Source organism: Cervus canadensis, chromosome 21, assembly GCF_019320065.1.
Source record: "Cervus canadensis isolate Bull #8, Minnesota chromosome 21, ASM1932006v1, whole genome shotgun sequence".
Taxonomy (NCBI): Eukaryota; Metazoa; Chordata; class Mammalia; order Artiodactyla; family Cervidae; genus Cervus; species Cervus canadensis.
In genome coordinates, this window is record NC_057406.1 from 7,899,210 (window position 1) to 7,918,205 (window position 18,996).

At 38.1% G+C, this 18,996-nt stretch overlaps 1 protein-coding gene and 1 long non-coding RNA gene across 2 annotated transcripts in view; one reads left to right on the top strand and one right to left on the bottom strand.

Moving 5' to 3' along the window:
• The window catches only part of LOC122423426, a 79,530-nt gene that overhangs the window by 36,821 nt on the left and 23,713 nt on the right, over positions 1-18,996 (top strand). The window lies entirely within an intron of this gene.
• On the bottom strand, positions 15,145-17,331 carry LOC122423423 (phosphorylated adapter RNA export protein). Its single transcript, XM_043440474.1, has one exon. It carries the CDS (start codon positions 17,317-17,319, stop codon positions 16,135-16,137), a length of 1,185 nt encoding a protein of 394 aa, XP_043296409.1. The 5' UTR covers positions 17,320-17,331; the 3' UTR covers positions 15,145-16,134.

Below are 18,996 nucleotides of genomic sequence, written 5' to 3' on the forward strand. Positions count from 1 at the left end.
GTGGCCAGGCCATGCTGACAACTGTAACTCCAGCCAGTTATTGCTGACATCTATAAATTTTGTTACTGATGACAGAATCGTCTGTCTGTCTGTAACCACTAGAGTCTGATTTGACACAGCATGCTTGTGTTCCTATCTTAAGCTCCGGAGCCTGAACAAAAGTACACCAGTTATGACTTTGACTCATTTATCTGTCTTGTATCAGATGCCCACAAAGAGAGTTAGAGACGGCAGCTTTGTGCAGCTCTGCAAGACTATTTCTGGCAGAACATTTCCTGTCAAAGTAGAGATGAGTGCCATTTCATGTAGTTTGTTTTCCATATTCTTAGGTGTGTGGAAATCCCTTTCCTCATTGGGGCAGGAAACTTGGATCATTTGGAGGGTGAAATTGGTCACCAAAAAACCAATGGCAGTACTCCCCACGATCTTCCAACCAGGAATCTTGTGAACTTGACCATGGAATTCTGTGGGCTGATGACGGTTCTTTGGGCTCTTGCTGCACCTGCACTTAGAACAGAACAGGTTCTTGAGACTGGCTTCCAGTCCCAAAGAACAGGAATGGCTGATATCTTGCTACAGGGAAAAACAGTCGAGCCACTTCCTATAGCAGATGGAAGGGAGGCAGAGAGAGTAAAATTTAACTTTTGCAGAACAACCTTCGTCATCATCTGGTGGCCTAAATTTTCACAGTCTGATCTAGGTGTGCAGTCAGGAAATTATCTTTTTTTATTTGCCTACTTTTTATTGGGGTATAATGAACAGGAACTATTTTGTGGAAATACTCTAAGAATTTAATGGAAAGGAAAGAAACATTTATTGAATGCCTACTGAAGGTTAGGCATGGTCCTGTAAACTTTAAAGTTCATCAGTATTATAATTTTTCAAGTCTAGATAGATTAACACCATGAATATCACTATCTTGAACTATTTTGACTCTTATTATACACAGAAGAGATAGAATTATACATTAATAGGTTATTTCATTTGTATCTGCTGGAACATTCTTTCATGGAGGAAGAGAGAAAGTACCCACATGACATGGCTTTTTGTTTTCATTTTCTGGGCTTGCTACTGATTCAGCCAAAGTCAGAGAGGAGACACACAGGTCTGAAATTAGAGACACCTGTGCTGTTTTGGAAGCTGAGACTTGACCCAGGATTTGCTGGAGTTGGTGCCAGGGGAGGTCAGAGTAGGTTAATATTTTCATAGCTCAAAGCAAATGTGAATTATGGTTGTTTGTAGGTGCATTTTTGCTTGATCTTTGTAGTTACAAATAGGGTAAATATTTTAAAATATAGTACTGCTGTTTTGGGAAACTTCTGCAAAAGTCCCTGAACCAATGCAAATTAATATTCTCCAAAAATACCAAAAAATACCCCATGTGGATGTTTTGACTGACTGAGGGAATGGACTGTTGTCATCAGACATGTAAAGAAATTACCATAGGTTCTTTTAAAACAATTTGATTGCCTGCTTTCAAATTTTTAAAAATTTTTATCAGAGGGGCTACTATTTCTGTATCTCAGCACATGCAGTAATGTGAGATTAGAATAAATTCTTATTCTCTTCTGGGGATAGGAAAGTAAGGAGGATAGGAAAGTAAGTCGAAGTGTTCCTTCTCCTTAATTCCACATTTTAAGATTTCCAAATCTATTGTCTTTATACTCTTAAGATAGTAAGATTTTGTGGTCTTTGCCAGGTCTGTAGTTACCCAGAGATACAATACTGTTCTTTATTGGGCCGAAGTGAAAACATTAGTATTTCTTAATCTATGAAAAATTTCCTTTTTATTTTCCTGTCCAATGAATTACTGTACTTTTCCTCTTGGCTACTTCCTTTCTTTAGTCAGAGAAACTCTTAATAGTATAATTTTCCCTCCATATTTCAGCAAACAAATACCACTTAAAAAAAAACCAGCCTTATTGAGGCCTAATTTATATACTGCAAAATTTGTCTTTTTGAAGTGTACAGTTCAGTGATTTTCAGCAGATTTGTAGAGTTGTGTAATCATAGCATGACAGTGGTACTTTTCCAGCACCCCAAAAAGATCTCTTGTAAACACCACTTTTTAACATCCTTAAAAGTCATCCATAAATTTTGTTAAGTTCTGCACCAAATTTAATCTTCCTATAAAGTTTCCCAGCGTTCTATCGCATGTGTTCTTTCCCTCTTTTATTTTTATATTAGTTTCTTATTGTACATCAAATTTAATCATCTTTTTGTCATTTTAAGTCCATTCTCTCACCACTTTTAAAATTGGGGAAATTGCCCCATACCAGAGGCGTCTGCGTTTCCCTCCTCGGACAGGTTATGAAGGAGTCGAGTCTGTACTTGCTGCGTCACTTTCGCATCTCTGTTCACTTTTTAACCAGCTGCAGTTGTTCACCGCACATTGTGCCAGCCCTGAGGGTGTATGTGTGTTTTAGTGGGGACGGGTGCTGAAGTCCAGCCTGAGCCCTGCTTGTCAATCTACATGCCCACCCAAAGAGTATGTCTTTTTTGAATCTGCATTTAGGTACCCTGTGGTCTCACTGAAGTCACCAGTTACTATTTTTTCCATATTGCCAAATCAGTGAATCCTTTTCTTTTTTTAATTGAAAAATATTTGGCTGGGATGAGTCTTAGTTGCGGCAGGCAGGATCTTTAATTGCAGCGTACAAACTCTTAGTTGTAGCTTGTGGGATCTAGTTCCCTGACCAGGGATCAAACCTTTGCCTTGGAAGTGCAGAGTCTTAGCCACTAGGCCACCAGGGAAGTCCCAAATCAGTGAATATTTCTTTCTTTATATTAATTGGTTCATCAGGTATTTGTTGAGCACCTTCTTTGTGCCAGGCACTGTGTTGGGGAAGGACCCCTCTGAGGCATTTGACACTCTTTTATACACAGACACACACACACATAAATCTTTTATATATATATATCTTCTTTGTATCTCCAATGCCTAATAATAACAACAACAAAAAAAAAGCAGCTGGCTATTCTCTACTGGGTTGTTTAGTATATGCCAGGCAGTGTTCTAGCATTTTACATGTTTTGTGTCATTTAATCTTCACAGCAGCTCTTTAAAGTAAGTACTGTTATTATCTTCCCTTTAAAAATGAGGATATCAAAGCACTAAGACATTTAGTAATTTGCTGAAAGTTACACAAATAGCATGTAGTGGAGTCGGGATTTGGTAAAGCTAGGATTCAAACCTGGGCACTGATTCCAAAATCTTATTTTTATTGTGTATTGCGGCCATGGAGTCTGACACACACACATATTTAATAAATACTGGTGGGTGAGTGAACACTGACCTTTCCTGCCCACTGGGCTTTTACTTTAGAGATGGTGGTGTTGAAGTTCTGCCAGCAGCACGCTTGTGCTTGAGGTTATACCAAAAGGAAGATAGGGGTTTAAGTTGCAGTGGCCTGAATTCCTGTCTTACTCTCTAACTTCTGCTTCTTGATTCATTGCTCCTTCCTTTTTCCATGAAGAATGGTTCTGTTATTCTGTCTTAATCCTTTAGGTAATGTTCACATTAAGTAAACAGTATTGACGTATTATCATTATCTAACTTATAGTCCACATTGTTTATTTCCCCAGTTGTTCTAATACTGTTCTTTATAGATTACTTTAAAAATTTTGAAATCTAGAATTCAGTCAAGAAATATATTGCATTTAGGTGTCATATTTGTTGTTTAGTCACTAAGTCGTGTCTGACTCCCTGTGACCCCATGGACTGCAGCACACTAGACTCCTCTGTCCTCCACTGTTTCCCAGTTTACTTAGATTCATGTCCATTGTGTCAGTGATGCTATCTAACCATGGCACCCTCTGCCACCCTCTTCTCTTTCTCCATTGCCTTCCATCTTTCCCAGCATCAGGGTCTTTCCCAAAGAGTTGGTGTCACATCCTCCTCCATACTGGTCCCTTAGCTCTCTTTTAGGAAGTGGGAGGTGTCTTCCATGACAACAGCATTTTGGGAAACCAGTTATTTTGCATAATATCCCTTATTTGAATTTATCTGTTCCCTCTTGAATAACTTCAGGGTAGATATTGTAGGCCAGATGTTTTGTCTTTCTCAGTGCTTAACATCAGGAGGCCCATGATGTAGTTTCATTATCAGTGATGTTAAATCTCACTGTTGGTTAAGTTTTCGTGTGCCAGATTTATCCATTATAAATTTGCCTTTTCCCCTTTGTAATGTATAATCTATTAGGGTAATAACAGTAATTTCCTTTTATATATCTTGAAGTAATAAAGTATCACGTGGTTGTTAAAATAGAAACATCTCTTGGGACTTCCCTGGTTGTCCAGTGGCTGACTCTGAGCTCCCAGTGCAGACGTCCCTGGTTCGGTCCCTGGTCAGGGAACTAGATCCCACATGCTGCAACTGAAAGATCCTGTGAGCTGCAACTGGGACCTGGTGCAGCCAAATAAGTAAAGATTTTTTTTTAGAACAAAAATGTCTCTAAGCCACACCAAACAGGCTAACAATGTTTAAAAACAGTATTATGTGCAAGGCAGCATGTGCAAAATGGAGTTCAGAGTTCATTTAATTTGAGCTTCTTTGTAATATGAACTTTTAAGTGCAGAGTTTAAATATGATTGCTTAAGAGCCTTGGGATGAAAATCTAATTTTTCTTGGGTCATAGGCATTTTTGCTGATAACCTTTTCATGGTTCACTTTAGTGTATTCAACATTTTTCATAGTTTTCAGATAAATTCTTTCCTGCTCTTAAAATCCCCTCCTCCAGAGTTGTTAGTGCCTTGAAATGATACAGCTCTTAGTGAGGGCCCGGGAGTTGATCTGGATCTGAATCCTGTCTCAGCCACTTAATCACTAGATGGTCTTGAACAAGTTGTTTAACCTTCCTGTACCTCAGTTTCTCCTCCTATAAGTTTGCTGCAGGTGTTAAGTGAGCATTTGGCACGGTTTCTGGACATAGGTCTTTAGTAAGTGTTATATATTCTTCTCAATCTGATAAGACTTGTCACATATCACTCAGTGACTTTTCTCTTGTCTGTGCACCACACAAACACACACATATAAACATATAAATGTACCTGTAGACTTGGTCCAAGCAAATAATCTTAGATGTTTCTTTTGTAATTCTGTCTCATCCTTTTCTTCATGAAACTTGGGGGAAATGTATTGAATAGATACTTTTAAGTTAGAATACTTGTAGAATCCATATGTTAACCTTCTTCCCGCCCCTCCCTTAAATGTTTACATTTGCTGTATCCCACTTTGAAAATAACAGCCAGGAAATGCCTAGCACTAGAAGAAAAGTGGTAGATATTCTTTCTACTTCAGACCACATGATCTTAATGCTTCCATGGAAATGTTTAAATTCAAGGCACTGATAGCTGCCCAACGTTTCTGCCCTGAGTTGGAGGCCGCAGTTCACTGTGTGCCCGTCACTCTTAACTAAGGAGAAGCATTGACATTTTTCAGTGGTTCTTGGTTGGAAAGGCATCATGTCTGCAGAGGGCATTTGGAAAAGTATGGGTGCATGTTCGGTTGTCACGGTGACTGTTGGGAAGGAGGACATGCAACACTTGGATTTGGTCAGGGTTCAAGATAACAGTCCAAGCAATTCCCACCCAAAGTGGCAGTGGTGGTGCTGTTGAGAAAGTGAGCTGATTGAACCTACAAGACTTGGCGAATTGGTAGGTAATGTTTTACTTTTTACCTCAGTTATTTACAGATGGTTATTGCTTAAGGCAGGAAGTTTTCTGAAAAGAACTTTTCAGAGCTGTAGTATATGATCTCTGAATTCTTCAAGGAGAAGTAGGCATAATATTTGGGAGAGTAAGATATTTTCCTGAAAAATCTGAAAGCATTGCCACTGTGAATGTGCATTGGTGGTGTTTAATCCCTAAAGTTAGGAGCAGTTGAATGGTTAGAATGGTTTAGTGGCTAAAGAAAATTAGCGTTATGTTCCTTTAATAATCTGTGTATCTCCATGGTTAGTAGAAACAATGTAATTTGTGCCTAACATTCCAATGATGCTTGAATATTGCTTGTGCTGTTCTTTTTTAAAAGATCAAATGATGTATTTTTTTGGCAGATGAATATGTTTATATTAGGTATGTACTTGAGCTTGTTGTAGCTTGTTTCACTTGAGCCTAATGTAGAACTTTGACAAAGATTTTAGGGAAGATAAGTAGTCTCAATTTCCTAAGGAATGTTACACAAAATTTTTTTGGATTGTGACTCATAGTTGGAGACATATTTTATATTAGAATCCAATTATACAATTAGTATATGGATATCTGAAACCAAAGTTTCATGGAATAATACTCTTACTACATGTGGTACAGTCTGATAGTATCTATCTTATTTAGTTTAAAATGCTGACCTTGGTCTATTAAGTTGATTTTGTGACCTTTGTATTACAAATTGCAGCATGAAAAATACTGCTGTAGGATATATGGTCATGAGATTGTAATCCAAGGTTTAAAATATTTCCCAATTATGTCTATGTCTTATAAATTTTTTTTTTTAGTTATTATGTAAGAACACATAAAATGAGATATACCCTGTAACAGATTTTTAAAGTGTACAGGACAGTGTTATCTACATGCACAATGTTGTATGCAGATCTTTAGAACTTATTCATCTTGCACACAGAACTAAATTTTGATTAACACCTTCCACTGTAATGTTCTCCCTAGTCTCTAGTAAGCACCTTTCTATTCTATGAGGTTGACAGTCTTCATACCACATATAAGTGGAATCATGTGTTATTTGTGCTTCTGTGATTGGCTTATTACACTTAGTAAAGTGTCTTCAGGGTTCATCTGTGTTGTTGTGTGTTACACGGAGTTTCTTTTTTAAGGTTGAATCATATCCCATTGTATATATATATCACCTTTTAATTGATATTAAAAACTGGCTATTTGTTGTTTTTTGTGGTTCAGTATGAATTTTAGAATTGTTTTTCCTCTTTCTATAAAAAATGCCATTGAGACTTCGGTAGGGATTGCATTGAATATGTGATCTCTTTGGGTAGTATTGACATTTAAACAATATCAAGTCTTCCAATCCATGAACATGAGATGTCTTTCCATTTGTTTGTGTCTTTAATTTCTGTTGTCAATGTTTTATAGTCTTTCACTTCCTTAGTTTTGTTTCTTAGTGTTTTATTCTTTCTGATGCTGTTGTAAATGGGACTTTTAGTTTCCTTTTTAGGTAATTTGTTTATTAGTGTACATTAATTTTGTACCCTGCAGCTTTACTGTATTTATTAGTTCTAATAGTTCGGGGTTTTGGTGGAGCCCGTAGGGTTGTCTGTATATAAAAACATGTTATCTGCAAACAAGTCCAGTTTTACTTCTTACTTTCTGACTTGCCTTTTATTTTTTTTTCTTGCCCAGTTGCTTTTCCTGGGACTTCTGGTACTCTGTCAAGTAGAAATGGTGAGAGTGGGCATCTCTGCCTTGTTCCTGATCTTAGTATCCAGTTTCAGTTTTTATGATGTTAGCTGTGGGCTTTTTCTGTATGGCTTTCCTTATGTTAAAGTAATTTCCATTTATTCCTAGTTTGTTGAACATTTTTTTTTTTATCATGAAAGAGTGTTGGATTTTATCAAATGCTTTTTCTGCATCTGTTGAGAGGATCATGTGGTTTTTATTAATTTTTTTAAATGCTGTGTATCATATTAGTTGATTTGTGTATGTGGAACTATCCTTCAGTTCAGTTCAGTTGCTCAGTCATGTCCGACTCTTTGCAACCCCATGGACTGCAGCATGCCAGGCCTCCCTGTCCATTGCCAACTCCCAGGGTTTACTCAAACTCAGTGTCCGTTGAGTCGGTGATGCCATCCAACCATCTTATCCTCTGTCATCCCCTTCTCCTCCTGCCCTCAATCTTTCCCAGCATCAGGGTCTATGAGTTAGTTCTTCATATCAGGTGGCCAAATTATTGGAGTTTCAGCTTCAGCATCAGTCCTTCCAATGAACACTCAGGACTGATCTCCTTTAGGATGGACTGGTTGGATCTCCTTGCAGACCAAGGAACTCTCAAGAGTCTTCTCCAACACCACAGTTCAAAAGCATCAGTTCTTCTGTGCTTAGCTTTCTTTATAGTCCAACTCTCACATCCATACATAACTACTGGAAAAACCATAGCCTTGACCAGATGGGCCTTTGTTGGCAAAGTAATGTCTCTGCTTATTAATATGTTGATTAGGTTGGTCATAACTTTCCTTCCAAGGAGTAAGTGTCTTTTAATTTCATGGCTGCAGTTACCATCTGCAGGAGCCCCCCAAAATAAAGTCTGTCACTGTTTCCACTGTTCCCCAGTCTATTTGCCATGAAGTGATGGGACCAGTTGCCATGATCTTAGTTTTCTGAATGTTGAGCTTTAAGCCAACTTTTTCACTCTCCTCTTTCACTTTCATCAAGAGGCTCTTTAGTTCTTCACTTTCAGCCATAAGGGTGGTGTCATCTGCATATCTAAGGTTATTGATATTTCTCCCAGCAATCTTGATTCCATCTTGTGCTTCATCCAGCCCAGCATTTCTTATGATGTACTCTGCATATAAGTTAAATAAGTTATCCTTGCATTCCAGAAATATCTATTTACTCCACTACTGACTTTAGCTAAGCCACCTTCATTTCTCTTAGACTTCTCCAGTAGCCTCCTAATTGCACTCCGTTTCCTCTCATGTTCTACACCCGTTCAACTCTGTTCTCCTTTCCACTGTATGAATGATGGTTTAATTTTTTTTTTTTTTTTTGCCATGCAGCACAGCCTCTGGGATTTTAGTTCACTGACCAGTGTAGAGTCCTAACCCATGGACCACCAGGGAATTGCCTGAAGATGATTTAAAAATATTATTCTGGTAACACTATCCCACTGACTATTGCATTTTTTAATACTTCTAGTCTATGTGTTTTAATAAAACTTTAAAAATTACAAGTTAAGGTAATCACCATTTTCAGATATCTAGAACAAGTTATGTCATGGAGCCCTCTTGTTCAGTAATGTTGAATCCTAAACAGAGTCTTCCCATCCTTATTTGTTCATTTGCTATTCTCACAACCCTGCTATGCTCACCTTAATTCCAGTGTACCACTTGACCCCTTTTTTTGATGTACTCTTTCTTTCAGATTGGCAGAAATGGTAGCTGCTCTGCATTTTGCTATAACTTTTTTTGGAGGTGGGTGGTAAGCCAGTGTGAGAGATTTGGCATTTTAGAAGGCAAGATAGTGTGCTGAATCAAATAGCCCAGAATCTTCCATACCTATTTCATCATTTATTTGCAGGAAAGGAACATGGATGTATGGAAATGCAGAGTTGGGAGTCAGGAGGTTTGGGTTCTCCTCCTGACTTTGCCATTAATTCATCTGGTGACTCTGAGCAAATTGCTAATAACTCTTCTGAGCTTTAGTTTCTTCATCATTTGAAATCCTTGAATCCTGTAGCTTTCTTCAAACCCTAAAATTCAGCGATTCTACCACCTTTTGACAAGGTTTTGAGACAGAGTCTCTTTATCTACTCAGCCATCCTGAATCTGAATACCTTGAAGAAGGAAAATAAATTTTAATCTATCACACTCTATTATCATGATGGAATATTTCCAGAATTGTGGTTATAAAATAGTAGGAACTTATAAAATACAGCAGATAACAAATAATTATATAATACTGTATTTTTTACCACTGTGGGGCGAGAAACGTAGATAAGCAGTTGCTTCCTGTGCACTGTCTGTGAAATGCTCTGTGGTCATCATTGTATGATCCACTTTGAAGAGCCTTTTGGGTTCTGCTTTACTGTGTTTTACTTGAGTTGCAAGGCTAATTTCTTACGCCATTCTCTTTGTATTATGTTTGTGCCTGGAGCGTATGTGATTCAGCCAGAGGTAAAGCTGGAGAATTCATTGCTTTGAGTTGGAAACACTCCACTTACATCCTGAGGCAGTTTTGCAGGAGAATTTGGCACCAGGAAAGCTAAGGATACCAAAGTTATGACAGCCCTGTTTGTAAGCTGGGCCCCTGGTGTCACATACGGAGCTCAGGTTTCCTCATTACACCTTATGTTTTCCATTAAACATTGGAGCTTCCTTTGAGGTACTAGTGAGCTGTGCAGTGACTGTACTTGCTTTCAGGTTATCTGAAAGATGGGTCGACATCCATTAACGTCCTGTGAAAATAGTTGCAAAACAAAATTCTGGTGTTTTAGCCAGTAGATTGGTGTCACTCAGACTCCTTAGGCTCTTTCACAGCCCTATTTGTTAAAGGCTGTTTACCTCATTTAGTAAAAGAGGTAGAACATGTGCCCTAAAATCTATCATCTGTTTCATTCCAGTGAGGCACTTACCATTGCAATGCCTAATGAAGGGTACTTTATCCAGCTCACCCTTAAGTACTCGTGGCCAGATTACCATCAGCATTTTTTTCAAAGAGAAAGAACAGTGAACTGCATACTGTGTGTCTCTATAACACAGTGAACTGAGTTTTTGGCAAATATAATTGAATCTCAAAGAAACTTATGGTATTCATACGTTGTTAGGTAGGACTGCTCTGATATGTACACAAACTGTGGCTTTTTCAAGGGTGTGGAAGTTGGACTAGACTGCCTTCCATCATCAGAGAAGGGTGTGTGTGTGTCTGACTACTAATGGGAATGGAGTTCCTTTTTAAGGTGATGAAAATGTTCTGGAATTAGATAGTGGTGATGGACACAGTTTTGTGAATGTACGAAAGACCAATTAATTGTCCATTTTAAAAGGGCAAATTTTATGGTATGGTATGTGAGTTATAGCCTAGTAAAAGTGTTATTTTTTTTTTTTAAAGAAGGACCAAATTATCTGTCTATGGGTAAGATGTCTACCTTTTTTGCTGGGTAAAACTGTATGAAATTTTAGCATATGGGATGCTTTTATTAAAGATACTGTATATCATCATTTTTTTAAAGGCTTATGCCAACTTGAAAATCATAATTATAAAGGATATTTTGTTTTATTGAAAGACTGAATGTGAAATTTAAAATTCTATAGTGTATGACTATGGGTGAACATGGAAAAGGAGTAAATTTATATATGTGATGATCTAGAAATAGAAACATTACAGAAGAGAAAGCATGTTTGTCTAATAAAACTGTAAAGATTGGCTCATTCTCAAATAATGATACTATTTCACAGACTTGAATTGTGCAAATATATCTAAAGTTTGATATTACCAATCATTAACATGGCTGTGGGGAAGGAAACCCTAATACACTGTAGAGGGATGTGTAGTTTTTGGCAAGATTTTGTGAAGTTGGAAATGAACAAGTCCTAGGAACAGCAATTAAAGGGATATATAACTCTGCAGAGTGAACCTTGCACTTACGCCAAAGGACACATGTACAAGCATTTTTATTTCAGTTAAATTTGTAATAGGGAAAATTTAGAAACAAATGATCAGACTACAGAGGAATGGATAATAAATATTGCAATGATGTTTCAGTGCAATTTATTACTGTTATACAGGCAAAATGGACAAACCAGGTCTACCTGTGTCCACATAGGTAACTCCTGGAGACATTTTGTTAAGAAAAAGGAAAGCAAGTTACAAAAAGTTAAATGTGATACTACTTACAAATGTTAAGAACAAAATAAAATAATCTGTGTTGTCTGTGGATCAACATATATTCTGAAAATTTATGTTTTTAAAAACATGGTTTAGAAGAAGATACATGAATTTTAGCAGGACTTTTACTTCTGAATAGACAGAGTGCCTGAAGAACTATGGTCAGAAGGCAAAATACTTGTCTGAGGAGGCCTTACAGAATAGCTGACAGAAGAAAAGTGAAAGGCAAAGGAGAAGAGGAAAGATATACTCATCTGAACGCAGAGTTCCAAAGAATAGCAAGGAGAGATAAGAAAGCCTTCCTAAGTGAACAATGCGAAGAAATAGAGGAAAACAATAGAATGGAAATGACTGGAGATCACTTCAAGAAAATCAGAGATACCAAGGGAACACTTCATGCAAAGATGAGCACAATAAAGGACAGAAATGGTATGGACCTAACAGAAGCAGACGATATTAAGAAGAGGTGGCAAGAATACACAGGAGAACTGTACAAAAAAGGTCTTAATGACCTGGATAACTGGATGGTGTGATCACTCACCTAAAGCCAGACATCCTGGGGTGTGAAGTCAAGTGGACCTTAGGAAGCATCACTACGAACAAAGCTAGTGGAGGTGATGGAATTCCAGGTGAGCTATTTCAAATCCTGAAAGATGATGCTGTGAAAGTGCTGCACTCAGTATGCCAGCAAATTTGGAAAACCCCGCAGTGGCCACAGGACTGGTAAAGGTTGTTTTTCATTCCAATCCCAAAGAAGGGCAATGCCAAAGAATGTTCCAGCTACCACACAATTGCACTCATTTCACATACTGGCAAGGTAGAACTCCAGATCCTTCAAGCTAGGCTTCAACAGTACATGACCCAAGAAATTTCAGATGTTCAAGCTGGATTTAGAAAAGGCAGAGGAACCAGAGACCAAATTGCCAACATTTGTTGGATCATAGAAAAAGCAAGGGAATTCCAGAAAAACATCTGCTTCTGCTTCATTGACTACAGCCTTTGACTGTGTGGATCACAACAAACTGTGGAAAATTCTGAAAGAGATGGGAATACCAGACCACCTTAGCTGCCTCCTGAGAAATCTGTATGCAGGTAAAGAAGCAACAGTTAGAACCAGACTTGGAACAACAGACTGGTTCTAAATTGGGAAAGGAGTATGTCAAGGCTGTATATTGTCACCCTGCTTATTTAACTTATATACAGACTACATCATGCAAAATGCCAGGCTGGACGAATCGCAAGCTGGAATCAAGATTGCTGGGAGAAATATCAGTAACCTCAGATATACAGATGACACCATCCTTATGGCAGAAGATGAAGAAGAACTAGAGAGGCTCTTGATGATGGTGAAGGAAGAGAGTGAAAAGGCTGGCTTAAAACTCAACATTCAAAAACTAAGATCATGGCATCTGGTCCCATCACTTCATGGCAGACAGATGGGGAAACAATGGAAACAGTGAGAGACTTTATTTTCCTGGGCTCCAGAGTCTCTGCAGATGATGACTGCGGCCATGAAATTAAAAGATGCTTGTTCCTTGGAAGAAAAGCTATGACCAACCTAGACAGCATATTAAAAAGCAGAGACATCACTTTGCCAACAAAGGTCCCTGTAGTCAGAGCTATGGTTTTTCCAGTAGTCATGTATGGATGGGAGAGTTGGACCATAAAGAAAAGCTGAGCATCAAAGAATTGATGCTTTTGAACTGTGGTGCTGGTGAAAACTCTTGAGAATCCCTTGAACAGGAAGGAGATCCAACCAGTCCATCCTAAAGGAAATCAGTCCTGAATATTCATTGGAAGGACTGATGCTGAAGCCAAAGCTCCAGTACTTTGGCCACCTGATGCGAAGAGCTGACTCGTTGGAAAAGACCCTGATGCTGGGAAGGATTGAGGGCAGGAGGAGAAGGGGCGGCAGAGGGTGAGATGGCTGGATGGCGTTGACTCCATGGACAGGGGTTTGAGCAGGCCCCTGGAGACAGTGAAGGATGGAGAGACCTGGCGTGCTGCCTCCCGTGGGGCTGTAAAGACTCGGGCTTGACTGAGCAACTCAACAACAGTAACAGCAAGGCAGAGAGTGTGGTAGAATGAGCAGGAAGACCAAGTTACCTGAGTTTTCTGTTTCAATAAAAAAAAGTCAGAAGCAAATATGGCCATGTGTTACAATTGTTGTATTTGAGTTTGCTATATTACACTTTACTGTATTTTAAATTCTCATATAACTAAAAATAAAAAATCAAAAAAGTGAAAAAACTCGTATAGCGTCAGTTTAAAAAATCAGTTGGCCTACACATTTTCCCTCAATGTATTCATAATTACAGTCAAAGAAATGATCCATTGCTAATGGTCATAGATTTTAGAGAAGTGCAAAAAGTGTGTGTGTTGTGAGTTATGTCATATTTTCGCTTAAAAATACTCATGTCCATATTTGCATATTTTTTTCTGTTGGAAAAATGCTTTATCAACATAGTAGTGTTACACAGATAGTACTTTAATTACTAGTCTGGTTGAGTCCTTAAGAAAGGTGCACGAGTTTTTACGTTTTATAGTTAGAACTTGGCTTTTCCTCTGTGAGAGCACCTGTGATTTTTGCTCTTCGTGTGGGAGTGCTGCCTGGGACGGGACACAGAGCTCCCTTCATGTGCTCTTTCACACACTTGAGTCTGAGGAAGCCTGTCAACTACTATGATACTGGCAGGCACCAATGTCATTGTTTGACTTAAAAGTTGATTTATTATTAATATTATTTTTAATAAACCCTTACTGTATATAATGAGAAAGTGTGAATCACCAGACGGAAGTGTACTTTTGAAGAGCTCCAAGGGATAGAACTTCTTGCATCTGAACAATGGAGTGAGGAATAGATGATGATTAATTATTTTAGCTACTCAGCTTAAACAAACCTTAGAGAAATAGCACAAGATGCTGCTGCTACTAAGTCACTTCAGTCGTGTCTGACTCTGTGCGACCCCATAGACGGCAGCCCACCAGGCTCCCCTGTCCCTGGAGTTCTCTAGGCAAGAACACTGGAGTGGGTTGCTATTTCCTTCTCCAATGCATGAAAGGGAAAAGTGAAAGTGAAGTCGCTCAGTTGTGTCCGACCCTCAGCGACCCCATGGACTGCAGCCTTCCAGGCTCCTCTGTCCAAGGGATTTTCCAGGCAACAGTACTGGAGTGGGATGCCATTGCCTTCTCCGATAGCACAAGATGTGTTTGCCTGTATAAGACTCAGGAATTCCTCAGTATTTATCCTTTGAAAAAAATTTATTTATGTGTTAATTTGGCCATGCTTCATGGCATGTGGGATCTTAGTTCCCCTGACCGGGGAATGAACCCGTATCCCCTACATTGGAAGCACAGAGTCTTAACCACTGGACTGACAGGGAAGTCCCTGTATTTAACTTTTAAGTAACAGGCTTGGCTCTGGATATTCTCCCTAATAATCCCAGTTTCCTTTCTGTCACTGTTAGAGGTAAGGATGTGACTAGGATCCCTTCTGTTTAGTGTAGAGAATGTTCTCTTCCTAGTTTCACTTTTTTTCCAAGAAATGATTTGAGTTTTTATATTTTAGATTGAGTTTTCTTTTTTTTTTTTTTTTCCAGAATTCTAATTTTATTTCTGCATTCTTTACGAATAAAATGTAACCAATAACCATTTTCCTCTTCCTTCCCTGCTTAGATCCAACTTCAATGATTACGTGTTTCAAAAATTACTGAAAGACTTCAAGTACATTATTGCAAAGAATAGATAAAAACTGCTTCCTACATATTTTTGCTTACTCTGTAAACTGTAGTCAACTCTTGGGACACCTTAAGTAAACTACCTTTATTTTCTTAAATAAAAATGAATAATTTTAAACATCATGCAGAAGAAACATTTTTAATATGTAACTTCCTTAACATAAGGTAAAACTGTCTTAGGCAGGCCACCACTGGGAATTTTTTAAATGTCATTGCAATTATGCACATATGGATTATATTTAGTATTTAAATATATGACCAAAGTAACTAATAAGTCAAAAACAAAGTTAAAGTTATGAACCGATACTTCTTTGAAAAGAGTCTGATGTTTATTTACTTCAGAACAAACACATAAGTGGGAAGAGCCACTAGTATAAACCTATTTTTAGTTTCTATCATTAAAAGCCTAAGAGTTCTTAAAACATAGAAAAACTAAATCTGAATGCATTTGTAATAGTTTAACAATTTATGTCTTAATAGGATCTTTTAATGGAATGTTTTGAAACCAATCATAGTTCATTGTAAAGATAAATCAGAAAAACTTTTAAACAGCACGTTAAAATGACCTGGACAAAATTGATGATCAACTAGTAATAATTAGCACATGCAACAGATTAAGAAATTAAATCTTCCACTATATACTTTTAAATATTTTGTCAGACATGAGAAAGTTTTAAATGTTATCACATTCATCTCCCACATATTCAATTTTATTTAAAATAAAGTAACAATTCTCTCCAGATTTTTGTGTTTATCAGTGCAAAGTAAAATAATCTCAGTAGAAATGGTTTATTACAATGTTATCTTAGAAAGGTTTATTCCTCAAAATGTACTAAAACATGTCCAAATCGTTAGAATGATCAACCTCAATGGCTTCCTCTGCATCCAACTTTGTTTCTCCATGTCCTTCCTGTGATTCATCAAGAGAGGCCAGGGCCTCATTAGTGTCACTTGCAAAAGTCTCTCGTGATGTATCATCATCTTCTTGAAAATTTAGGTTTTTAATGGCTTGTTTCATCTTTTTCCCCATCACTTGCATTCTTCTCTTTCTAGCAGCTTTTTTATTTTCATATTCCTTTTGATTTTCAAAGTAGAAAATGTCCTTAATTTGCTCCTCACTGATACTAGGAGTGTTTTTCAGGAGATTCAGGAAAACTCCACCTGGGGTTCTTCTTCTACTGCCATTCATTATAAAAAGACCACCGTTTTGTTCAACTTCAGCAGTTTCCATCAGAAGTTCAATTGCCTTTTTGTTCCCAATTATTCTCACTACTCGGGCTATCAAATCTTTCTTTGGTTCCTGCAACCTGAAAGAAATTTCATCAGCCACCTTCTCTTGAGAATCGTCCTCTGTGATCTCGTATCGGCCTTTATAGTTCATTTCTAGTCTGTCTCCCACTCTGTCTTTGACAGGTCGTTTCCTTTTGAGATGGCCTTGCCCATTTTCCTCCTCCTTTGGTCCCATTTTTTTGCCACCATGCATATATTCTTCTAGCTCTTTGTCTAATTCTTTTGTATGTTCTTGAGATTCTCTTTTAAGTTTCTTAGCAAGTAAATAATTGTAGGTCTCAGATTGTCGGCTTCTATCAATGGTGCCCTCCATTCCCAAGATACCAAGTTCAGTGGCCACTGCATCTTGGTTCTGTTCTTGCAGCACAGCACCCCAGATGTTGTTAACCTTCTTCCTTCCAGCTATCGGTGGTTTCTGGCTGCTCTGGTCAAACTGAAAAGGCTCTGGTTTGGGAGGGGTGTTAAAACATTTCTGTCGCTTGCGTTTCCAGAGAGAGCTATCGTCATCTGAATCTGAAAAACTCTCTTCACTTGAATCCACACTTTTCACAGTCCGATAATGTGATTCCGGGGCACACACTGTTGCAGTACTCTGGAAGGGCCGCACTGCACAGTCCCCACCTAGAGCTTTCGGCACCGGCAGCGGCCTGTCGCTGGGTGCCACCGTCATGTCGGAATCCGAGTCGGAAAGCTGCCCATCTTCCATGTCGCCGGCCTCCTGCGCCATCTTCCCCCGGCGCGGCCTAGATTGAGTTTTCAAGTTAGACTTTACTCTAGAGCAGTATCATTGTTTTTTTTAAATTGCAGTATAATTGACATGTAACATTATGAGTTTCAGGTATACAACATAATGATTCAATATCTGTATATATTGTGAAATGAATACCTCAGTAAGTATAGTTAACATCTGTCACCACACATAGTTACAGTTTTTTTGTCTTGTGATGTGAACTTTTTTTTACAGTCTTAGTTAGTTAGTTAGTTCGTTAAGTCGCTCAGTCATGTCCGACTCTTTGCGACCCCATGGACTGTAGCTCACCAGGCTCCCCCGTCCATGGGATTCTCCAGGCAAGAATACTGGAGTGGGTTGCCATTTCCTTCTGCAGGTTTACAGTCTTAGGGCCTTTCAAATAGGCAGTACAGTGTTATTAACTGTAATCACCATGCTGTACATTATATCCCACGACTGACTTCTCTTATAATGGGAAGTTTGTACTTTTTTCGACTTCCTTTACTCATTTTGCCCACCCTTTCACCCAGCTCTGGCACTCATCAATATGTTCTCTGTATCTATGAGCTGTTTCTTTCTTTGTTGGAATCTTTAATTCCACATATGAATGAGATCATCTGATATCTATCTGTCTCTGTCTGACTTATTTCACTTAGCATAATGCCCTCAGGGTTCATCCATTTTGTCACAGATGACAAGGTTTCATTCTTTTTCATGGCTGAGTAATATTCCATTGTTTATTTTTAAAACTGCATTTTCTTTATCCATTCATCCCTCGATGGACACGTAGGTGTTTCTGCATCTTGGCTGTTGCAAATAATGCTGCATTGAACATGAAGGTGCATATATCTTTTCAAGTTAGCATTTTTGTTTTCTTGCGATAAATACCCAGAAGTAGAATTGCCTGATCATGTTATTCGTTCTGTTTTTAATTTTTAGGAGAACCTCCATACTGTTTTCCACAGTGGCTGCACCAGTTTACACTGTCACCAGCAGAGCACAACGGTTCCCTTTTCTCCACATTTTCCCCAGTACTTGTTATTTCTTAATTTTTGATGATAGCTATTTTAATAGATGTGAGGTAATATCACATTGTGGTTTTGATTTGCATTTCTATGATAATTAGTGATATTGAGTATCTTTTCATGTACCTGTTCTCCATCTGTATGTCTTCTTTGGAATAATGTCTGTTCCAGTAATGACCCCCCCTTGTATTTTTATCAAGGTTTTTTGAACTGCTGAGTTGAATGAGTTCTTCATATATTTTGAATATTAACTCCTTATCAGATATTTGATTTGCAGTGATTTTCTCCCATTCAGTAGGTTGTCTTTTTAATTTGCTGGTAGTTTCTTTTTTGGATGCTTTTTAGATTTGGTGTAGTTCCATGGATTAATTTTTACTTTTGCTATCTTTTCTTTTGGTGGAAAAAAGTAATTGCCACGGCCAATGTCAAGAAATTTACCACCTATGTTTTCTTCTAGGAGTTTTATGGTTTCAGGTCTTACATTCAAGTCTTTAATCCGTTTTGAGTTGGTTTTTGTGTGTGGTGTAAAGTAGTGGCCCAGTTTTATTCTTTTGCATGTGCTGTTCAGTTTTCCCAACAGCATTTATTTAAGAGACTGTCCTTTCCCCATTGTACATTCTTGGCTCCTTTAGGGCAGTGTGCTTTGAGC

What these genes read in the sequence shown, in the direction of transcription:
- LOC122423423 (XM_043440474.1), bottom strand. Translation starts at nt 17,319, where the DNA reads ATGGCGCAGGAGGCCGGCGACATGGAAGATGGGCAGCTTTCCGACTCG.